The 20,555-nt window shown below is 41.4% G+C and overlaps 1 protein-coding gene across 5 annotated transcripts in view; it reads right to left on the reverse strand.

Moving 5' to 3' along the window:
- Positions 1–2,638: 2,638 nt before the first annotated feature.
- The window catches only part of gria2b (glutamate receptor, ionotropic, AMPA 2b), a 39,490-nt gene continuing 21,573 nt past the window's right edge, over positions 2,639–20,555 (reverse strand). Inside the window, exons 5-16 of one of the 5 annotated variants that reach the window (XM_077247965.1) lie at positions 20,469–20,522; positions 20,210–20,368; positions 19,489–19,656; positions 18,938–19,042; positions 18,723–18,830; positions 18,406–18,612; positions 17,863–18,230; positions 9,656–9,854; positions 8,855–9,102; positions 6,999–7,113; positions 5,034–5,283; positions 2,639–4,513 (exon numbers count right to left, since the gene is read on the reverse strand). In XM_077247965.1, the coding sequence (XP_077104080.1) occupies positions 5,038–5,283; positions 6,999–7,113; positions 8,855–9,102; positions 9,656–9,854; positions 17,863–18,230; positions 18,406–18,612; positions 18,723–18,830; positions 18,938–19,042; positions 19,489–19,656; positions 20,210–20,368; positions 20,469–20,522 (1,977 nt within the window). In that variant the 3' untranslated portion in view covers positions 2,639–4,513; positions 5,034–5,037. Of the gene's footprint in view, positions 4,514–5,033; positions 5,284–6,998; positions 7,114–7,527; positions 7,643–8,854; positions 9,103–9,655; positions 9,855–17,862; positions 18,231–18,405; positions 18,613–18,722; positions 18,831–18,937; positions 19,043–19,488; positions 19,657–20,209; positions 20,369–20,468; positions 20,523–20,555 lie in introns of all 5 variants that reach the window. The other 4 variants (XM_077247962.1, XM_077247963.1, XM_077247964.1 and 1 more) reach the window with 4 other exon arrangements.

Consider the following 20,555-nt stretch of genomic DNA (forward strand, 5'->3'; position numbering starts at 1 on the left):
TCTGGAAACGGGCTGGGGTGCGGCGGCTGTGCAGGAAACAGCCGTCGAGCCTGTTGGGTGCGGGCTCCTTCGGCGATGACCAATCGAGCCTGAGTTGGTCGACGGCCTTAGAGAGGAGACCAATTAACTCGGCGTCCACGCCTGCCCGAGTCCTGCTGGATTCCTGGACGGATGAGGAGGCGGAGTGATGTGAACTCGACCACTCCTCACTGTCCGACGCCAGGATGGAACAGCTGTCCAGTGAGTGGCCTCCTTCAGCCTCGTCCCCTGAGGCGGCGGCAGTGCGGGCCGAGGCCGGCGGCTGGGCGTCCGGGAGGGGCGGAGAAGGACAGAGTGAGGCCGGCAGAAGACGTTCCGGCGAGCACTTCACTGCGGCCACGGGCTCCGGCATCCTCTGAGCATGGCGCTTCTTCCTGCGCGGTCCAGAGGGCGGAGTGACAGCGTTCTGTGTGAAGGCTTCGAGTCGACCCCGCAGGGTCGCAGCGGCGAACACACACAGTTAGCAGTGATAAAGGATACACGCCAGATGGCGTAGCAGGCACGGATGGCTGAAGGGGGCGAAGACGTCCGGCTTCTTCAGGCACTTTCCTCTACTTGCTGGTCGCTGTATTCAACGGCGGCGGCTTCTCTCAGAGTCCAGCGATGCGGAGAGCTTCACTGAAGATGAGGAAATCAGTGAGACAACCTACGAGCCTGGCTTTTATACGCTAAGCCAGCCCATTTTGGCAGTCTATGACACGTAAGGGCGTGAAGCGCCCTCATTGGACGTGACGTCACGCGCGAGGCTCAGTGGTAGGTTGCAGCAGTTGCCGCAGGGCAACCAATGAGCATGTGATATGGCCTGCTCTAGGTCTGCTAGCTGCTGCACTGCGTTGACGATAAATACAAAATTAAGGATAATTTTTGGCTCCAATATCTCGAGCAAAGATTACTTTACCCGTAGCGTAAGCTTGCTCAGCAATCCGAGAGAACCTCTCGTAGGAGAACTAACTTTTTACATTTGACCCTAGAATTCAACATCCGACAGAAAATGGCAACTATATTTTGTGTGTTTCGCTGCCAGTTGTTTCTGTGAATTGCAGTGATCCATTGCCTTCTCTTTTCTGTAGCTTTCGGAAGTCTGTAAAAAGATAGCTCTGATTTCTTGTTGATTATATTTCTCTTTCCCATTTTTCCCACCGTGTTTAGTGTGTTTTTAGCAGCATTCAAGCTGAACACCAACACTGCCACTCAGTCTCATTCTGCAGTGACTTCCGCCTTGATAAGTTGGTGTGATATGTTTATCACTGACCCATATTCATATTTTATGTATTAAATTTTATGTATTATCATTTTTGCCACTGCTTTCGGCGAAAAGATTAACACTGATGGGGCCGCCATGTTGAGATCATATGACCAAACACTTACTTATGAAAACTGAAAACTGCCCTATTATCAGACACTATTGCATCCATGCTGCAAGATGTCAAAATAATTGCATTTTGGTCTAATAGAAAAAAGAGCAGGGCGCATTGTTTTGAAACCCAGTATAAAGGAATGGAAACAGGACAGGCGGTCTTTTAACAGAAAGTCCCAAGCCATTTTGTTTTCCATCAAGAATCTTCAGAAATATATTCAAACACAAAGCAGAAGTTCAGATGAAGACGTAAAATTAGATAAAAATTCATTTCTAAAGTGCCCTCTGATTCAATACATGCCCCTGTTTAAAAGCCCAAAGAGCCTTTAATTTTTTGAGACTAAATGTTAGATGAAATATTAAATGGATGTCTCCAGAAGTGCTGGGCACCATATGGGCTGCAAAGACGGAAGGGGGATTATGTATGAAGACCAGGGGGAGGGTGTCTGTCATCTCGGAATGTGTGACATTCATTAACACCAATGCGTCACAGCATGATTATTTATGATCAAAAACACCTCTCCGTTCCTCTCATTTCCTATCGGCTAGCAGACACATTCAAATCAATGCCGACGCAACAAGGAGTGAGTGGAAATCACTTCATGAATTATCTATTGGAAAGAATGAAATCCTTGATTGTGTCTTTGTGTTTGATTAAATAATTTTGACAGTGATTACTGGAAGCACTTTAAAAAGAATCATGCTAAAATTACTTTTTATTCAAAATGATTAGTACATATTTCTCAGATGACTACAGATCTATCAAGCTCTGTTACCTCAAACTCTTGCACTAAATGCTCAGACAGAACTTAAGTTCCCCTGTAATTGTATCCCTTAAAACTCATCTTTGATCAGAGACGTTACATATTTAGACGATTTTTCCTTGAAAAAAATTATTCATGCCTTAAAATATCTACACCATTGCCTCATTTAGTATACGCGGTTCTATGAATATGCAAATTAGCATCGTCTTCACTCACTCGCACCAACTCATAGATCCACTGATTGACGACCATAGACTGTCTTTGGTTCACTGCAGTTTTAAGGAGAAAATACTCAGCAATGGTGTTGACTTGTGAATTTGCACATGGTTTGTCTTAAAGCATATTAAAAACACCACATAGACATATAAACAACCACAGGGGGCCTTTAAGACTGAGCAGAAGTCTGTGAAACTGTGGTATAAGTAAAATGATGCCATCATCAATTTGGTAATTAAAAAACTGCAATCAAAACATAAGAATATTAGTCAGCTTTTATTTAGAAAGAATCCCAAAAAATAAACAAGTTGGCACACATTAATTTACAAAATGGTAGAGAGAGCGGTCCTTAAAATTACATGGACTTGTTCAACTAATATTAAGTATATCATGACAAAACCAAAAGTGGTATCCATTATCTGTCTCCCAGTCTAATGCGAAAGACTGAGGAGAAAAAGGCTGAAGAAGTGAGAGAAAAAAGGACTAATAAAGATCATTTAAAACTGTACATAATTGTGACAATTATCTAAGTTTACAAATGTTCTCTCACTTTTGGGGACATCTCTTGTTTTTTTAAATCTTGGCTTATTGCAATATCAAGTGTTAACTGTTACGGTCCCATTGTTTTTATAGGAAATCGTCCTTTAACTGTTAGATAATAAACTGTGAATCATTATCATTATTAAACAAAATATTCTTGCGATAGGTATCTTAAATATTGAAGAATAAGCACACATGTTTTTGCATGTAGTATGGAATTTCTCATATTTTATGAAAGAATATATTCAAACTGGATGCTTGGAAAACAAATTCAAGATGCAGAGTGGAAATTTTAAAAAAGCCATATTGTGTGTGAATGCTAACATGGCTATAAAGTGGGGGGAAAAAATGAAATAAAAAAAATCCTTGATAAATCACTGTGTATACCATCCAACTGTACATTTAGTAACAAAACTTACAGAATGTATTGACTGCATTCACATTGATGACAGATTAATATATTACTATATTTATCAATAATTTTGGCACATTTAATTATTTGGCATTTTTAACAGTTTGTTGACGTGTATGCTTCTATTCATTTCACAGCAAAACATATGCAATAATACAATAGGTACTTTTTTAAACATTTTCCTTTTTTGTTATGTTCATATTGTAAGCACTTTTTTCATTTTTCAATATTTTAACCGCAACCCTGATTTTCTTGATGAACAAGAAAATACAAACAGATTCTTGAAACCGAACAAGTTGATGAAAGAAAGAGAACATAACTGCGGCACCCACTTTTCAAACAAATTTCAAATGTCAAGCATTGCTAGATATTTCATATTAACACCAAAATGTTAATGAATATATCAGAAGAGGACTAATAAATTACAAGATAAGCAACATATTTGGCATTAAAATGTGAAACTAGTAGCTAAGCTCTTAAAAGTATGTTGAGATTATGATTTACAGCTTTAATTAACTGGTATGTAAGCAGGTTTATTTAAAAGCCATTTCTGTGAAAATACATAAAAATACTTTTTCATAGAGTTTTTTTTTTATTTTTTTTTTTTATTTTTTATTAATAAAAGACATTTCACATCCTGAAGCAGACAATGGTAAAGTGTGCTTGAGCCGAAATAGACATCGGATGGCGTCAGCTACGAAAACAGACAGACTTTATTGACTTCTTTCTTTCCCGCTCAGAGCTTCTGTGAGTTTAAAGTTTGTCATCAAAAATATCCGTTACAGGGGGGTAGATGTCATCAGCTCGCTTATCGAGCATTTCTATCTCAGTCGGTGTATTTCCAATAGGAGAGTGCATTTTTTGTTATAAAGGGCCAAGAAAGGATTCTGTCTCTTATGACATCAAATGAGGCCTCCGTCTTCCATTCAGACTAGAGAGAGGGGAGAAAGCGACAGGAAAGAGAATAGAACGCGCTCTATTGAAAACCATTGTGTAAGGCACTCGGCAGGTTCTTATCCATCAGGAGAGATCAGTCAGACTGACGTTCATTCCCACACCAGGTCTAACAAAGGGCACTGCATGTACTGCTTTGGGAAACTCAGGACTCATCACACGTCCATTCTCGCCCGTACTTCCAGTTATAGACAGCCTCGCTTTGCTCCTCATAGCGTCCGAAAAGGTCACCTGGAACACACGCACATAGACGCAAACGGAGAAACAAACATCCACGCACGCACACCAAAACAGAGAGATGGCAGAAAGTTAGAGCGTATCCCACAAAAGGGCTTCCGTCTTATTTTTAAAATGTTTAGTTGAAAATGCAGATGTGAAATTGATGTGGTGGAAAAAAACATTGAAAATGCGGAGCAAAGTTACGAGCAAACACCATTCAGAAAATAATATCGCAAGCAGGGAATGAGGGAGACGGGCGATACAACAACAAAAACATTCATACATGACAATGGGTTTGACAGAACAAAATCACATGGGATGTACAAAAAACTTTTCTCTCCAATATTTTGTCAGTGGATGGGGAGAAGTCAAGTTTTTTTCTTTTTCTTTTTTTGACTAGGAACACCATTACATACGATCCAGCTTTACGGTCCAAACCTCCTCATTCAATAGAACATTCAGGGAATGGAACAGATGGAAGCCAAAAGAAGCGTGCACGGGGATAGATTGGAATGACGGCCGCGTATCCTACCCCCTTAAATTTTTACACTTTCGATCCCATATACGTTGTACCCTTCCTTATAAGTGGCAAAATTCTGTGAATTCTGCGAGGAAGTGGGATTAATATTCTGTGCATTCTTTGCCACCTTCATGCGCTTGGCCTCAGCTCGGGACTTGTAACAGAACTCGACCAAGGCCACCAGCATGGCCAAGCCCAGGCCGCCCACAAGGATGTAGAAGACCCCAGCCACATTGCTCAGGCTGAGAGCGCTGGTCTTCTCCTGTAAATGCACATGAGACACGGGTCAGCGGTCAGGGAAAGTACAACATATCTGTAATAAACATTCATATACATAAACAAGAGAGTATTTAAAGTGGCAATTTTACGTCTATGTGGATACAAATGCACAGCTCAGGACAGTAATGTTAAAACAATAACTGTGCTAAGTAGAATGTGCTACTGGTTAATGCGCCCTTGAAGCGATGCAAATGGGGGCATTCAACAATTCTGCTCGAATGGGATGGATTTACTAAAGCCTATAACATTGGCTTGAAAGTTACATACAAAACCAGCAATGTGGTTTTAAATCACAGTCCTTACATTTCACACATGCTAATGGCTGTAGTAAATATTATTTCTTTGTTGAATTCACAGTTATAACAGGGGTTAATGTGCTATGCTTAGCTGTGATATGAATTATGCTTGTGTAAGAAAGCCTACAGGACCATTTAAAGGGATGCTCAAGAGAGGCATCTGAATGGAAGGCATAGCATTAGACACAGGGAAGCAGATGACAGGCATTGTGGGTAAAAGACAGGAGATCGACACACATATACACACCTACAAAAATGTATTTTTTTGGGGATAGGGGCTGTCAGTTAGATATTATTATCAAATATTAGTGTACTGTACTGTGCACAGAATGACCACGCAATAAAACACGACACATAGACAGATACATAGCTTACTTTTGTGAAAATTCATTTCTTTTTTGCACTGTAAAAGGTGGTAATGCGCAATTGTTACCTTTAAGGATATATCTTCCTTTTTTTAACCTTGAATTTTAAACATAATTAAAACACATTTAAATAATAATAATAACATCTTTAAAAATGTATTTTGTTGAGTTTGTTTGTGTAACCATATGCAGATGGATTTGACTTTACCTGTTAATTTAGATGTTACCACACAAAGCACATTTTTTACAGTGCGTCCAATAATAGCAATAAATTGGGGTTCCAAAGGTGAAATTTTAAGAACTAGACATACCAAAATTGATCAACCACTAACCTGAGTATTGCCTATGGTGGTTACAACCCTGAAGCGGAGATATACTTTGACTATATGGCTATGAAAACAACCTATGCCTTGTTGCAGAGAGTGTATTGTTTTATATTTCCATTTTTGTTGTATTATAAAAGTGCAAACATGGCAAAGCAGTTTTCACATATTTCAATAAGCATCGAAATAAAGCACACTAAGACAATACAACAATCAACAAAACACAACCAAACAGCTTAACACACTATGAAACAAAGACATTTAAGAATCTTGGACACCCTTGTAGATGGTCCTACAAATGACCTGAGAGAAATCATGTTTGTACTGGAAACAATTTGAAGTCTTTCGTTGTATGTGCTGGATATGAATGTCTGAGAACTGCTATTCTAAACTTGGCACAGCTCAGGCCTGCAAGTAATAGCAGGATCTGTGATTCTCAGAATTAGAAGCTGGAAGGAGACCATTGATTATGTTACAGATATTACAAAAGGTGCATATGGCATAAGTGGCATGCATTACTTTTTAATTCTCAGTGGATGGTACCAGATATTAGTAGCTCTGCAGGCATTAGTCAAAAAATCTCACCAAGGCATCTCATGCTTGTCTGTGCATTGTCTCTCTAAAATAGTTTTTTTTAGTCATTATTATTTAAAATATGGGTAATTCCCACTAATCAAAAATGTGCTTGATCACATAGAACCTGCAGCGACTAACCTTACTTCCAGAGTCCTTGGCTCCACATTCACCTTTATCGTACCACCATTTGTTTTTCAGCTTGTCTAAGGTGCCTTGCTCACTGAGTTTCAATACTGCAAGGTTTACTGGCGTTCTTCACGTGGGAAATAACATAAATAACATTATCAATGTTATTTTATGTTATTATTACATTCAACTTTCTCTTAGATTTCACCTTTTCTCTTCTCTTTTCTTTATTGCCATAGCGATTATGACGTTGATGCGCCATTTGGCCTAAGCAAATGCAAGTTTTGCAGAGCCAGATGTGCATTAACGTATCGCCTGAAGTAAGCAGCAAGGACAACAGCGATGTGTACTGCACACAATAACCAATCAGAATACCAATGGCTATTATGTTTATGTGTGTGTCCTCTGGCAATGGTTAGCAATGCTTAACCTGTCAGTGTTGAAGAAAATGTCCGCCTTTGGACTTGTGGTTCCTGTGTGGTTTTGCTGCTTACTTGAGTGTTGCATTGAGTTACCCATCACTTTGCTCTCTGGGGCTGACCTTGGAATCACCTCCCCCGCTGCCGCACTCTCCCTTGTCGTACCACCATTTGTTTTTCAATTTGTCCAACAGGCCTTGTTCATTCAGTTTTAGTACTGCGAGGTTAACCGCATTTCTTGAAACGATAAAACATAACTTGTAAGACAGGGTGAGCCAACTTAGCAATTGTCAATGGTCCTCTTTCAAACCTGCTGATTGCTTTTCTCTGTTTTCAGCATTTTAACAAGTAAGAAGAAATCATATCTCCTCCCTTTCAAAATATGAAGCTGTTAGCAAACATAAGTCTAATTAATTAATATCATCAGTTAAATGTACTTTAGTTGAGTTTAACTGATAAAGGTGGCTCAGAGTGCCGTGAATAGAGACGTTTAACGCAGTACTCACATCCATAACTAAAAGCAGTGGCCTGCAAGTAACATTACGTGAAGAAGGACAGCAGAACAGCAATAAAAACTGGTTATATCTTCATCATATATAATTCAATCTTCTCCTAAGGCCCGCCCACCCAATTCTTAAATCTGTCCAGATTGGTTGCTCTTCACAGGAGGAGGAGAAATTGAATCCCACTAAATGAAGACTGTCTCTAATAAGGCTGAGAGATGGCATTATGAAATACATTTAAAATATCAGCATATCTTCAAATACATTTACATAGGTAAACCCAAGCAGTGCCACCTGTTCCTTAAATATGGCTAAATTTAGTTTGATTGCCAATTTGGAGGTTCAAAGCACATCTTTGTTAATGTTCTTAACGAAAAATGTGTACTGCAAGGGTTTGGTAAAAACAGTTCAGCAATCATTACATTATTAGAAATAGGCAAAGACAGCAATAATTAATGAATATAGAAAGATGAGAGACATGATAGGAGAGGATATTAGGCAAAACCTTAAAACATTCAAAAGACAAAACTGAGACAACACTTGAAAAATATAAAATCTCTAAGATATGTCTTTATAGATTAGCATTCGGTTAAACTTGAATTCAAAGCATAAAAAAATGCACTAATATAATGTATATCTTTAAGATATAAAAAATGGATGCATTCAAATATATTATATATATTTATAAAATAACGAGGTATTCATATCTGTAAGATATAAATAATGAAATAATCATTTTTTTTTTTAATTTTTAAAAAATTCTGATAAGTATTTTCTTTCTTTAAAAAAAAAGAAAAGATTATTAATCTTTGACTAATTTGTCGCTTATGTATCCAGCTACTACATCTATCTCTTTTATACAAACCAGGACACATGAGCACAGCTACATCAGGGTAGGTGGGATACTATAACAACATTGGACACATTGTTATACTATTCCACCCACCTTAATGAGGATCCTTTGGGGGTGGCGATGCCGTAGCCTTTGGAGTCCAGGTTCCCTCCGACCTTCATAGTGTCACAGGGTTTGCGCTGCTCGATGTACTCGTTCATGGTAGACTCCAGCAGATAGGCATACTTCCCCTTGGACTTCCTCACCCGCATGACACCTTCTGCTGTCGTCTTAACAAATACTGAGGGCTCCGCACTTTTCATGTATGTCCACATTTTGTCGAAAAGAGCGATTTTGGAACGCTGGAGAAAAAAAGATGCAATGATTACGTGAACTCTGTTAAATCTTAGTAACACTTTACAATAAGGTCCTATTGGTTAACTAAAATGAACTAACAATAAATGAATTTGTTACAGTATTAATTTGTGTTCATGTTAGTTCGTTAATACAGCTGTTCATGTCAGCTTAGGTGTATTAAAAATATTACCAGAAACAACTTTTGATTTTGATAATTTATTAGGAAATGTTCAGTAATACATGCTTTAGAGTTATTCTTAATTTTTGATAAACCAATATAGTTAAATAATGTTAACAAATGGAACTTTGTAACTAAAATGGCCATGTCAAACAAATGTTTTCAAATTACTGTAACTACAGCAATTTAGTATTTAGTAGACTAGTTCAACTTTGCATTTTATCTTAGCCTCTTAAACTCAAACTTAAAAGTTTGTGCTTTTTCATCAGTCCTATTTAAAACTGTCATACATTATATATACAGTATAAAAAAATTGCAAATTAAAAAGTGAAGAAGTAGGTATCTGGATTACATGGAAATTAAGAAAATGGGTGTCTTACCCTGAAAAACTCTTTAGTTGAACCAGAATCTAAAGTTCCATAAGCAATCTCTGTTTGCTTTGCTAAGTCTTCTGCACTCTCAATTGGAGACACCATCCTTTCCACTGTTAGGAAGGCAGCCAAATTAGCCGTATAGGATGAAATTATGATCAGGGTGAAAAACCACCAGACACCTCCAACAATCCGGCCAGAAAGAGACCTGATGAAAAAAGTCCAATGAAATTCATTAGACATGATATCATGATCACAGTTCAAAAATTGTGTTCTCAGCTAACAGGCTACATTGAAAGCAAACTGCGTATAAAACCATATCAATGTTTAAACAAAATTTAGCAAATTTTACATATTTTCCATGACATGCAACTCATTGTATTGTTGAAACTGTGACATCTTGTGTTATCTCTGAAAATATATTTACAGTATGTAAAAGAGTTAGACTAAGGTCTTTGTAGGCTGAACTGAAGCTTCAGTAATGATTTTAAGGTATTTGTGAAAATAGCCGCCAGGCAGAATTTGCTTCGCCTGCTTAGATGAGTCTGCGTCATACATAATGAATAATAACATCTCAATATATAATGTTTTATCTTAGTTTAAAAGTGTAGTATATTTATGAATTTCTTCAGTATAGATGTAACCAGTGTTGGGGGTGTAACGAGTTATAAATAATGTGCGTTACGTAATAATATTAGTTCGACTGAACTCAACAAATTGGTTGCTGCTATTATTGTTGAGGAGATGCAGCCACTGGCCACTGTGGAATTGCCCACATTTCGTAATATATCATCAGCAAAATCTCTGTGACAGGGAAAAGGTCGGGGGTCGTGCTGCCTGATCGCAAAACTCTTAGTATTAAGATAATACTCTAACATTACATTAAGATAATATTTTTTTTCCCCCATTGCATTGCAGAATTGATCTTGGCTGTGTTTCCCGATAATGTTGTCTCTTAGCGCTATGAAGAATCTTAAGATATAACCTAACTAAAGGTATACCATTTCTAGGCGTGTTCCCCGAACCATACCTTAGGAAGCTGCTTAAGATATACCTTCTTTAGTGCGATGTTACCAGGTGCTGAATTGGTTGATATCGATGGCTCGAGAATCAATTATTCACTCATGAAGGGCCTGCTTCACTGTATTATCTGAGAAAGCGGTGTTCTTTATAAAATAAGCACTTCAGAAATAGTTGAAATTGCATTTATTAGGACTCATGGGATACTATAAAAAATAATCCAAACTATAATAGCCTATAATAGCGTAGCCTACATATTTTAAAATTGTATCATATATTGCTGCCACAATAACCATGTCAATTTTTAAGTGCTTTCTTCTCTTTCCCATTTTTGTTCGCTGAGGTGGACCAGCGATGAAATATTGTTCTTGTAAATACTTTCCTGCATTTCAGTAATAAAAGTGTAGATCTTACGCACAGTGCTCAGCAGTGATAAAAAAGGATTTAAACAGTGAATTTTGAATCTCTTCTTGTAAACTCAGAGATGTGGATTCAGACGGCAATTAAATTAGCACACGACCTGTTTGTCAAAAAACAGAAGGTAATTTGGCAAGGGATTTTTACGCGGGTTTGGTGAGAAAAAACACTGACATTATGGATTCGGACGGCAATAAAATCACCGACTTACCCCTGTAAATGTTTAAAATACCTTACGAGCCCATGAGAAACAAACAATTAGTGTCCGAATAGGACTTAACTGACAGTAGCCTATGCTTTCACTGGCCTTTGAAAGCGCACCACAGACGGCGCCGTCTTTTTGGAACAACTATTCGCTGTATCGCTGCCATAGTTTGAGCAAACTCCCCACCACAATCATTCCCTTTAAATACACTATTAAGCTTTTGATGGTTTGCCAGCTGATGTACCTTTGGATAATATAATTACAAATCTAACAACAATCAGTGTAATGACAATTTTATTCTTTGCATGAAAACACTTAAATTAGCCTAATTAAACACTGTCTGGGTGTATTAAAACTTCAGAATTATATTCGTATAGACCTGCAACAGTGGTAAGGTAAAGTTTCCGAATGTATGACTTACAGAAGGTATACTTAACTAAGAACGTTTCAGGAAACACGTATTAACGATAAGGTACAGCTAACGATAAGGTTACAAGTGTAACTTAAGAACGACGTAGCGCTAAAAAGGTTTCGGGAAACCCAGCCCACGACTTGTTTTATTTTTTATAAGATGGATTTTGTTTTGAGGACACTTAATAGAAAACGTCTCAGGTCACGACTGTAACCCTTGTTCCCCGAGAAGGGAACGAGACACTGTGTCGTCGTCGTGACGACACTATGGGGAACACCCTTAGCGTAATGCTTCTGAAGTATGAATGAAATCTGTCCAATCATGATTGGTGCTGTGTCATGACGTAGTAGATGACGGCACAACCGGAAGATACAAAGGGACGCCGGCACACACACACATTAGCTCCTTTGCGATGAAGCAAGCGCTCTGCCCGTGATAGGTGTGGCGACGAGATGCAGTGTCTTGCTCCCTTCTCGGGGAACAAGGGTTACAGTCGTAACCCGAGACGTTCCCCTTCGAGGGAATTCGCACTGCGTCGTCGTCGTGACGACACTATGGGGAATGTAATACCCACTATGCCACACCGTAATCACGCCCGCCCTAGTGTGAAGCTGGGAGACCAGGCACACTTAGGACGCGAGCACTCTGGCACCAGGCGTCAAGGGGAGTTGCAGACTGTAAGAACGTATGAAGGTGTGCGGGTTGGCCCACCCGGCCGCCTCGCATATCTCCTGAAGCGAGACGCCAGAAAGGAGGGCCACCGAGGAGGCCATGCTCCTGGTGGAATGCGCCCTCACGGCCATAGGTGAAGGCAAATTGCGCACCTGATAAGCCGTGGCAATAGCCTGGACAATCCAATTACTTACTGTCTGTTTAGATGCAGGTAGCCCTTTCTTGGGTGAACCAAAGCACACCAACTACTGGTCTGACTTCCTCCACTGAGAAGACTTCTCCAAATAAACTCTTAGGGCTCTGACTGGGCAGAGCAGGTGAAGTCTCCCCTCTTCCGCCGTCCCATGAGGTGGAGGATGGAAGGCCTGAAGAACCACTGACCGTGCCGCACTAGATGGCACCTTGGGCACATAGCCCGGCCTAGGATGTAAGATGGCCTTAACACCGCCAGGGGCAAACTCCTGGCAAGTTGGCGTTATAGCCAAGGCCTGGAGATCCCCCACTCTCCTCAGAGAGGTGATGGCAAGGAGAAAGGCCACCTTGAAGGTCAGGTTCTTTGCCTCAGCCGAGTCCAGTGGTTCAAAGGGGGCCTCAGCCAACCCTTCAAGAACCACCGCCAGGTCCCAAGTTGGGACTCTGGAGTGGGCCGCAGGCTTCATCGTCCAAGCCCCACGGAGAAAACGTACAACCATATAGTGCTTTCCCAAAGGCCCAGCACCTATAGGCGAGTGGAAAGCCGCAATGGCAGCCACATACACCTTGAGTGTGGACGGGGTAAGACCGGCGGAGAAACAATCTTGGAGGAACTCCAGCACTGAAGCCACTGGGCAGTTAACTGGGTCCACCTCATGCTCTCTACACCAAGTGGAAAACACATTCCAATTTAGGCTGTACAGTCTCCTGGTGGAAGGAGCCCTGGAGCTGAGTAGGGTCTCGACAACATCTGCTGACAGGCCAGCCTCTAGGTACCGAGCCCTCTCAGGGGCCAGACCCAGAGGTTCCAAAGCTCTGGCCGGGGGTGAAATATTGTGCCCCTGCCTGAGACAGCAGATCCCTCCTCAGAGGGACCTGCCACGGGAGGCCGTCTAGCAGTGCTACAATGTCCGAGAACCATATCCGGGTCGGCCAGCGGGGTGCTACTAAAAGTAGGCTGATGCCTTCCCGGCAGACCTGCTCCAAGACTCCCGGGAGCAGAGCGATCGGGGGAAATGCGTACAGACGCAGCCTCGGCCATGTCTTTGTCATAGCGTCCAGCCCTAGCGGAGCTGGATACCTGAGAGAGAACGACAGTGGACAGTGGGACGTCTCTTGAGACGCGAACAGTTCCACTTCCACTGGGATGAATCTCACGCACATGAGATCACACACCTCGGGGTGGAGTCGCCACTCCCCGGGCCTCAGCCCTTGCCTCGACAGGACGTCTGCTCCCTGATTTTGGATCCCGGGGACATATATCGCTCTGAGAGATGACGGTTTCCTCTGGGACCACAGAAGGATCTGGTGTGCCAGTCTGCATAGAGGGCGCGACCTCAGACCCCCCTGATGATTCAGATACGCGACTACAGAAGTCTTGTCCGAGCGTATCAGGACATGGTGGCCGCGGAGGTCCGGGAAAAAACTCCTCAGAGCTTTGTAGACCGCCAGCATTTCCAGGCAATTGATGTGCCAGGAAAAATGCCGGGTCTCCCACAGACCTCTCGCAAAGCGGCCGTCCATGGCCGCGCCCCAACCAGTGAGAGAGGCATCTGTTGAAACGATTTTCCGGCAACATGATGCTCCCAGCACCGGTCCCTGGGACAGGAACCAAGGTTTCCTCCATATGACAAGGGAACAAAGGCATCTGCGCGTTACCCTGATCATACGGAACGGATTTCCCCTCGGGGAAAACCCCTTGGCTCTCAACCACCACTGTAGGGGTCTCATGTGTAGCAGACCAAAAGGTATGATGTTGGACGCTGCTACCATGGGCCCCAGCAGTCTCTGAAACTGCTTCACAGTGAGATTGTAGCCTAGCTTCACTCTGGAGACCATCGCCAGTATGGACTCCACGCGCGCAGGAGACATCTGTGCCCGCATCGTCGTGGAATCCCATACAACTCCCAGGAACGTAGTCCTCTGGGAGGGCGTCAACACACTCTTTTTTGTGTTGAGTCTCAACCCCAGACTCTGGATGTGGGCGAGGACGACATCTCGATGCTGAATCGCCAGCTCTCGCGACTGGGCCAGAATCAGCCAGTCGTCGATGTAACTGAGCACCCTGCCGCCCTCGAGCCTCAGGGGTGCTAGAGCTGCATCCATGCACTTGGTGAAGGTACGAGGGGAGAGAGCTAGGCCGAAGGGAAGAACCCGATATTGGTACGCTTTGCCCCCGAAAGCGAACCTCAGGAACTTCCTGTGACATGGAAGGATGGATATATGGAAGTATGCGTCCTTCAGATCTAACGTGACGAACCAGTCCTCGAACTGGATCTGACTCACGATGGCTGGAATTGTGAGCATCTTGAACCTGAACCTCCTCAGAGAACGATTCAAGTGCCTGAGGTCTATTATTGGACGAAACCCCCGTCCTTCTTGGGAACTATGAAGTACCGGCTGTTGAACCCGGGCTCCCTGTCTGGCAGAGGAACACATTCTATGGCCTCCTTGACCAACAGGGATTGAACTTCCTGTTCCATAACCCGAACCTGCTCTGGGCCGACCACAATCCAGACCACCCCGTTGAATTTTGGGGGAGGGGAGCTGAACTGCAGCCTGTAACCCAGCTCTACAGTACGCAGGGCCCACGCAGATATATTCGGAAGGCATGACCATGCACCGAGAAATTCTACTAAGGGAACCAGCCTCTCGAGGCTGGCCTCGGGTGTTACCTAAGACTCGTTCCCGACCCCCTGAAGCGGCTGGCCAGCAGGGAGCGGTCGACAACGATTTTGGGGGGTCGGACGCGTTCGCTGCCCAGCCGCAGGTCTTACTAGAGCGGTAAATTAGCGTGGCCCGAAGCATACTGGCCGGCGGGAACACAGCACTGATTTCACAAGAGCTCCGGGGGGGAAGCGACCTCGATCGCTCCGCCCCGGGGGGGACAGCTCTCAGCGGTCCGGCTGCTCGAGCCTGGCCTCGTGTATCAATCGGGATTCGTTCTCGACCCCCTGAAGCGGATCTCCGGCAGGGTTTGACCGAAAACGATTCTCGATGGGTGGACGCGATTGCTGCCTGGCCGCAAGCCTGTGGGGCAGACAGAGCAGCGTGCGTTCGCTGGAAACCGATGTGTCCGAAGCGCACTTAACGGCGGGATACAGACATCGACTTCCTGAGGGCTTCCCTGAGGGGAGGCTCTTTCGGTTTCACTCTCGACACCCTGAAGCGGAAGGACCGGCAGGGAATAATCGAAAACCGTTCCCGATGGGCAAACACGAGCACTGCCTGGCCGCAAGCCGTTGGGGCGGCAGACAGAGCAGCGTGCGTTCGCTGCTCATCATTTTAATTCCTCAGAATTAAATGCAGTCATAAACACTGTATTAAGTGAAACACGGTCTGAATGGTAGGCTGAATTAAAATATCTAACTTAATATAATATTCATTATAATATTCAGATAATATTCCATCATTTTAATTTCTTAAAATTAAATGCAGCCATAATACCAGACAATACTGTTTTGTGTTATACGGTCTCTAATCTACACGCTGCATCGGCAGACGGGAGATTCGAGTCGTTAAAATATATTCGGCTTTCATCCCTCAAGTAGAAAGTCAACAGGTGCGAGGCTGAAATATCCGACAGCGCACGGATATACGCGTCGAGATATTTCTCGATGAACAGCATGCCAGCACCCTCAGGAGCTGACTGTGAATGCCTCGCACCCAAACAGTATTATTTCACAGATCGCGTGTGTCCCCTTCATTGCAGACCCGTACTCTACGCGCTGCCTCGGCAAACGCGAGATTCAAGTAGTTCACAATATATTTCCGTTTCATCTCTCGAGAAGAAAATCAACGAGCGCGAGGCTGAAACACCCGAAAACGCACGGCTGTGCGCGTCGAGATGTTTCTCAATGAACACAGCCAGCACCCTCAGGAGCTGACTGTTCGTGCCTCGCACACACACAGAATCTTTATTGCAAAGCAGACCCGTAATCTACCCGCTGCCTCGGCAAGCGCGAGATCTGATCCACTAGATTCTGTATTGCAATGTACGAACTTTAATCTACGCGTTGCCTCGACAACGCGAGATCAAGTCACAGAATCTTATTGCAGAGTAGACCCGTAATCAACACGCTGCCTCGGCAAACGCGAGATCCGAGCCACTATAGATTCTGTATTGCAATGCAGACCTCTAATCTACGTGCTGCCTCGACAACGCGAGATCCTAGTCACATAATCTTTATTGCAGTGTAGACCCGAAATCAACGCGCTGCCTCTGCAAACGCGAGATCCGAGCCACTATAGATTCTATATTGCAATGCAGCTTATTTAGGACAATTCTTATGGGACAAACAACACCAAATAGGAAAGGAAGTTGAACACAGAGCGCTTGGTGAAGAGCAAAAAGCTAATGTGTGTGTGTGTATCTTTGTATCTTCCGGTTGTGCCGTCATCTACTACATCATGACGCAGCACTAATCAGAATTTGGACAGATTTCATTAATACTTCAGATGCGTTATGCTAAGGGCGTTCCCCCATAGTGTCGTCACGACGACGACGCAGTGCGAGTTCCCTCAAAGGGGAACTCAAGAGTTTTGATCTATTAGAATCAACTTATACATTTAATTGGGGATGTTGTTTGTTCTCTGGTATCATCCTATTGTTCTCTAATATGTTATTAAACATTTTAAATGTTTAAGAGATGTCTTTTGTCTAATATAACTTATTTCATAATGACAATTATCTATTTCATAAATAATTATCTATTACATTCTTTATTATCATAATGGACAGTGAATTTACTTTATGCAGTCCACAGTCTACCCACATGTACAAAAGCAACAAACACATTACTTTCAATAATATGCAATGTTTATAGATCTTTTATATGGCATGCATCAGGAAGTTCTCAGAATATAATATTATAATATTAATATTATTATTCAATATATAATTGTTTAAAAGAAAATGAAGGTGTAGGTTATATAGGCTGTTGTTGATTGCATTACTGCGTTAAACAATAGTACAAGAACTAAAAAAAAAAAAACACCTGCAAGGCCTGAAAGAGATCAAGCCATAGCATGGTAAGAAAAAGTAACGCAAAAGTAATGTAATGCATTACTTTTAAAAAGTAAATTTCCCCAACACTGGATGTACCTAATAATTCATCTTAAATCAATAATATCTTTAGACCATAACATAACTTGACTAAGACATAACTTGACATAACTTCAATAATGACTAAGCAAGCCATTGCTTTTCATACAAAAGTGCATTTGCCTTTATAAAAGGAGCATTTCTTGAAAAAATGGCATGTAGAAAAATAAAGAACTTGTAAGTCAAAAACAAACCTTGGTGAAATATCACAGCCTTGTCTCATAAAAGCTCCAAGAGAGAACCAAAGGCTGTTGAAAATCCCAAACTCATTGGTTGACTCGTTGGTCTGGATCTGGCCGTCCTCATATTCCTCTGTGTGCCACTCATATGGACTGAAACGACTGACCAGGAAAAGCACCACGCTCACGCCGATGTAGGCAAACACGATACACATCCAGATCTCATAGGCCAGAGGGTCCAGGAAAGAGAACACACCAGGCTTGGACTTCTGCGGCTTCTTGATCATGATGGAGATGCCCAAACTCATGAATGGCTTTGAGAAGTCGATGACTTCTTCTCTGACTAAAGTGATAGTCAATGGAGCCACTGCTATGTCCGCTTTCTAAAATGAAAGAGTTTTAATTTAATTCAATATATATAATAATATTGTTTGAACTGAAAAATGTTTGATCAAAGAAAAATATTTACGCTCATGGTTAAGACTACTTTTCAGACCTGCAGCAACTACTTGTCAATTATGCCCAACTTTGAAAGTTTAATAAATAAACAGTTCTTACCCCATAAACCAATTCTCCAACCATTCCATTCCAGATCTTCGTCTCTGCATCTCTAGCTCCATATTTGCCATCTTCCACTATTTTCAGCTGATATTTAAATCCACAGTGCTTTGCTATTTCAGCTGCCAAGTCCACACAGTACCCCTCATATCTTTCATTATCCATAAAAAGGTCAGCATTCTTCTTTAGCATTACATACGGCGCTTCCTGAAAGCGACAGCAAGGAACACCTTGTCAGAGCTGAGCACATTTTTACTACAGTGCACATATTTCAACAGAACAGCATATTAGCATGGAAAACCACAAGTGAAACCTACTAGAATGGTGGTCACAATCACAGTCTTGTTTTCCAGCCCCATTGTATCATTTGGGAAGAGATCAGACTTTGTCACGACCATTTTGTCAACTTCATTCCAATAGCCAATCTGAAAGAGAGAGAAAGAAAGAGTGAGTAACTTATGTGGTAACTTATGATTTGAAATGATAAAGCATGATTTTCTGTCCATATACTTTTCTTAGAACAGAGTCTTACCTTAACTGGCCCATTACTTTTCAGTTCCATAACATTGACTGTGTAATTCACCCTCTTTCCATACTGGTCAAACTGAATGTTACCAGTGAGACCATCAACTCTCACCTGCATTAAAAAGATATGACAGTGAGGAATTGTTTCCTTTCATTTTTTTCTTAGAAAGATGAAATATCTAAAGTGGGCTTAAAAATAATATTTAATCCTGGAAATAAATAAAAAAAGTTCTACGTTTATTTTACAAACAGATTAAAGACCCAATATTAAGAAGCTCTGAAATTCATAATTTTTCTGTTCAACATTTTTTTTTATCAAATATTAATTGGAGAATAAATTAAATGTGAAATAGAAGCAATTTATATAGTGTTCAGAACAATTAATCAATTAGAATTATTTATAACATAATGATATATATGTATATAACTATATGTATATAATAATGAGATATGATTATTATTAATAATAATATTTAACTAATATTAAATTGTAATTAAAATATTTCTATAAATTTCTTTGTGCTCATCGTATAGCAGGGTGGCACGGCGACTTGTCACCTGTTTTAGGGCACGCTCTATCTCAACCCCCTGTGCCCATGGTACAGCTGGATTAGCCAGGCAGTCTCCGTTGTTAGCTCTACGGGAGATGTCAATCCGCTGTTTGTGCAGATAGCGGAAGGCCTCAGTCATCACCTGCACTGCGTCATACGTCAGTGCTGAAGTGTACTGGATACAGAGAGAGCGATACCAATTAGTTAATTATCAGGAAAATAAATCTGAAGGTGGTATAGCAATTAAAAATGTAATTTGTGGTCCAGAATTATATTTGAAATGAATAACACATGGCAAAGCCATATACTTTTATTTTAACATTTATTTGGTGAAGCCGTCTCTGAAAGAATAACAGCAGGTATATTTGAATTTCATTACATTTGAACTCCATTCAAATTCTGTATTCTGTTTGTTACCTTAATGTAGGTTCAATTCATATTCAGGATTCGTTAGTAATGTACAGTAAGAATGAAACACTTGATTTCAGTCCCAGGAAATTAAACACCTACTTTGTCTTGGTGAGAAGACAGATGAGACCACATTTTATCTTGAGTACAAAATGACTAACAAGCTTGTCCTGCAAATGGCCTGAACTATACAGGCATTTAAATGAAGACATTTTATGTTCATGTAGCAATTAGCTGAACATCTTTTTTAATCAAATTTAGTAAAGCTGTCTGAAACATAACAAAAAAAAAGAATGGACGGACACAAATCGAGATCTCACCCGTATTTTGCTGTCTGCTCCAGGATATTCTTTTTCCTCCAGAGCTTCCCAGCGCTGGTCAAATTTGGACACCAGGGGGTCATCGAAATCCACAATCTGAAAGCCTGATACATTGGATCCACCATACTGGATTTTTGAAAGATCTCCATCCACAAAACCCTGAAAACATGGCATGGTTTTTCTCAACACTTTATTTATTTATTTATTTTCTCAACGTCATATGTTTTTCTTTGGTAGTGTTCCATTTCAGATCATTTACCAGATTTGCTATGATGTAGTGATATCCCTTCACATGCCTGCCAATAGTTATCACCTGCGAAGAGAATAATGAAACTCATCAAATTAA

Source organism: Siphateles boraxobius, unplaced genomic scaffold (genome assembly GCF_051911475.1).
Source record: "Siphateles boraxobius isolate OS27281-9 unplaced genomic scaffold, OSU_SipBor_1 3, whole genome shotgun sequence".
Classification (NCBI taxonomy): domain Eukaryota; kingdom Metazoa; phylum Chordata; class Actinopteri; order Cypriniformes; family Leuciscidae; genus Siphateles; species Siphateles boraxobius.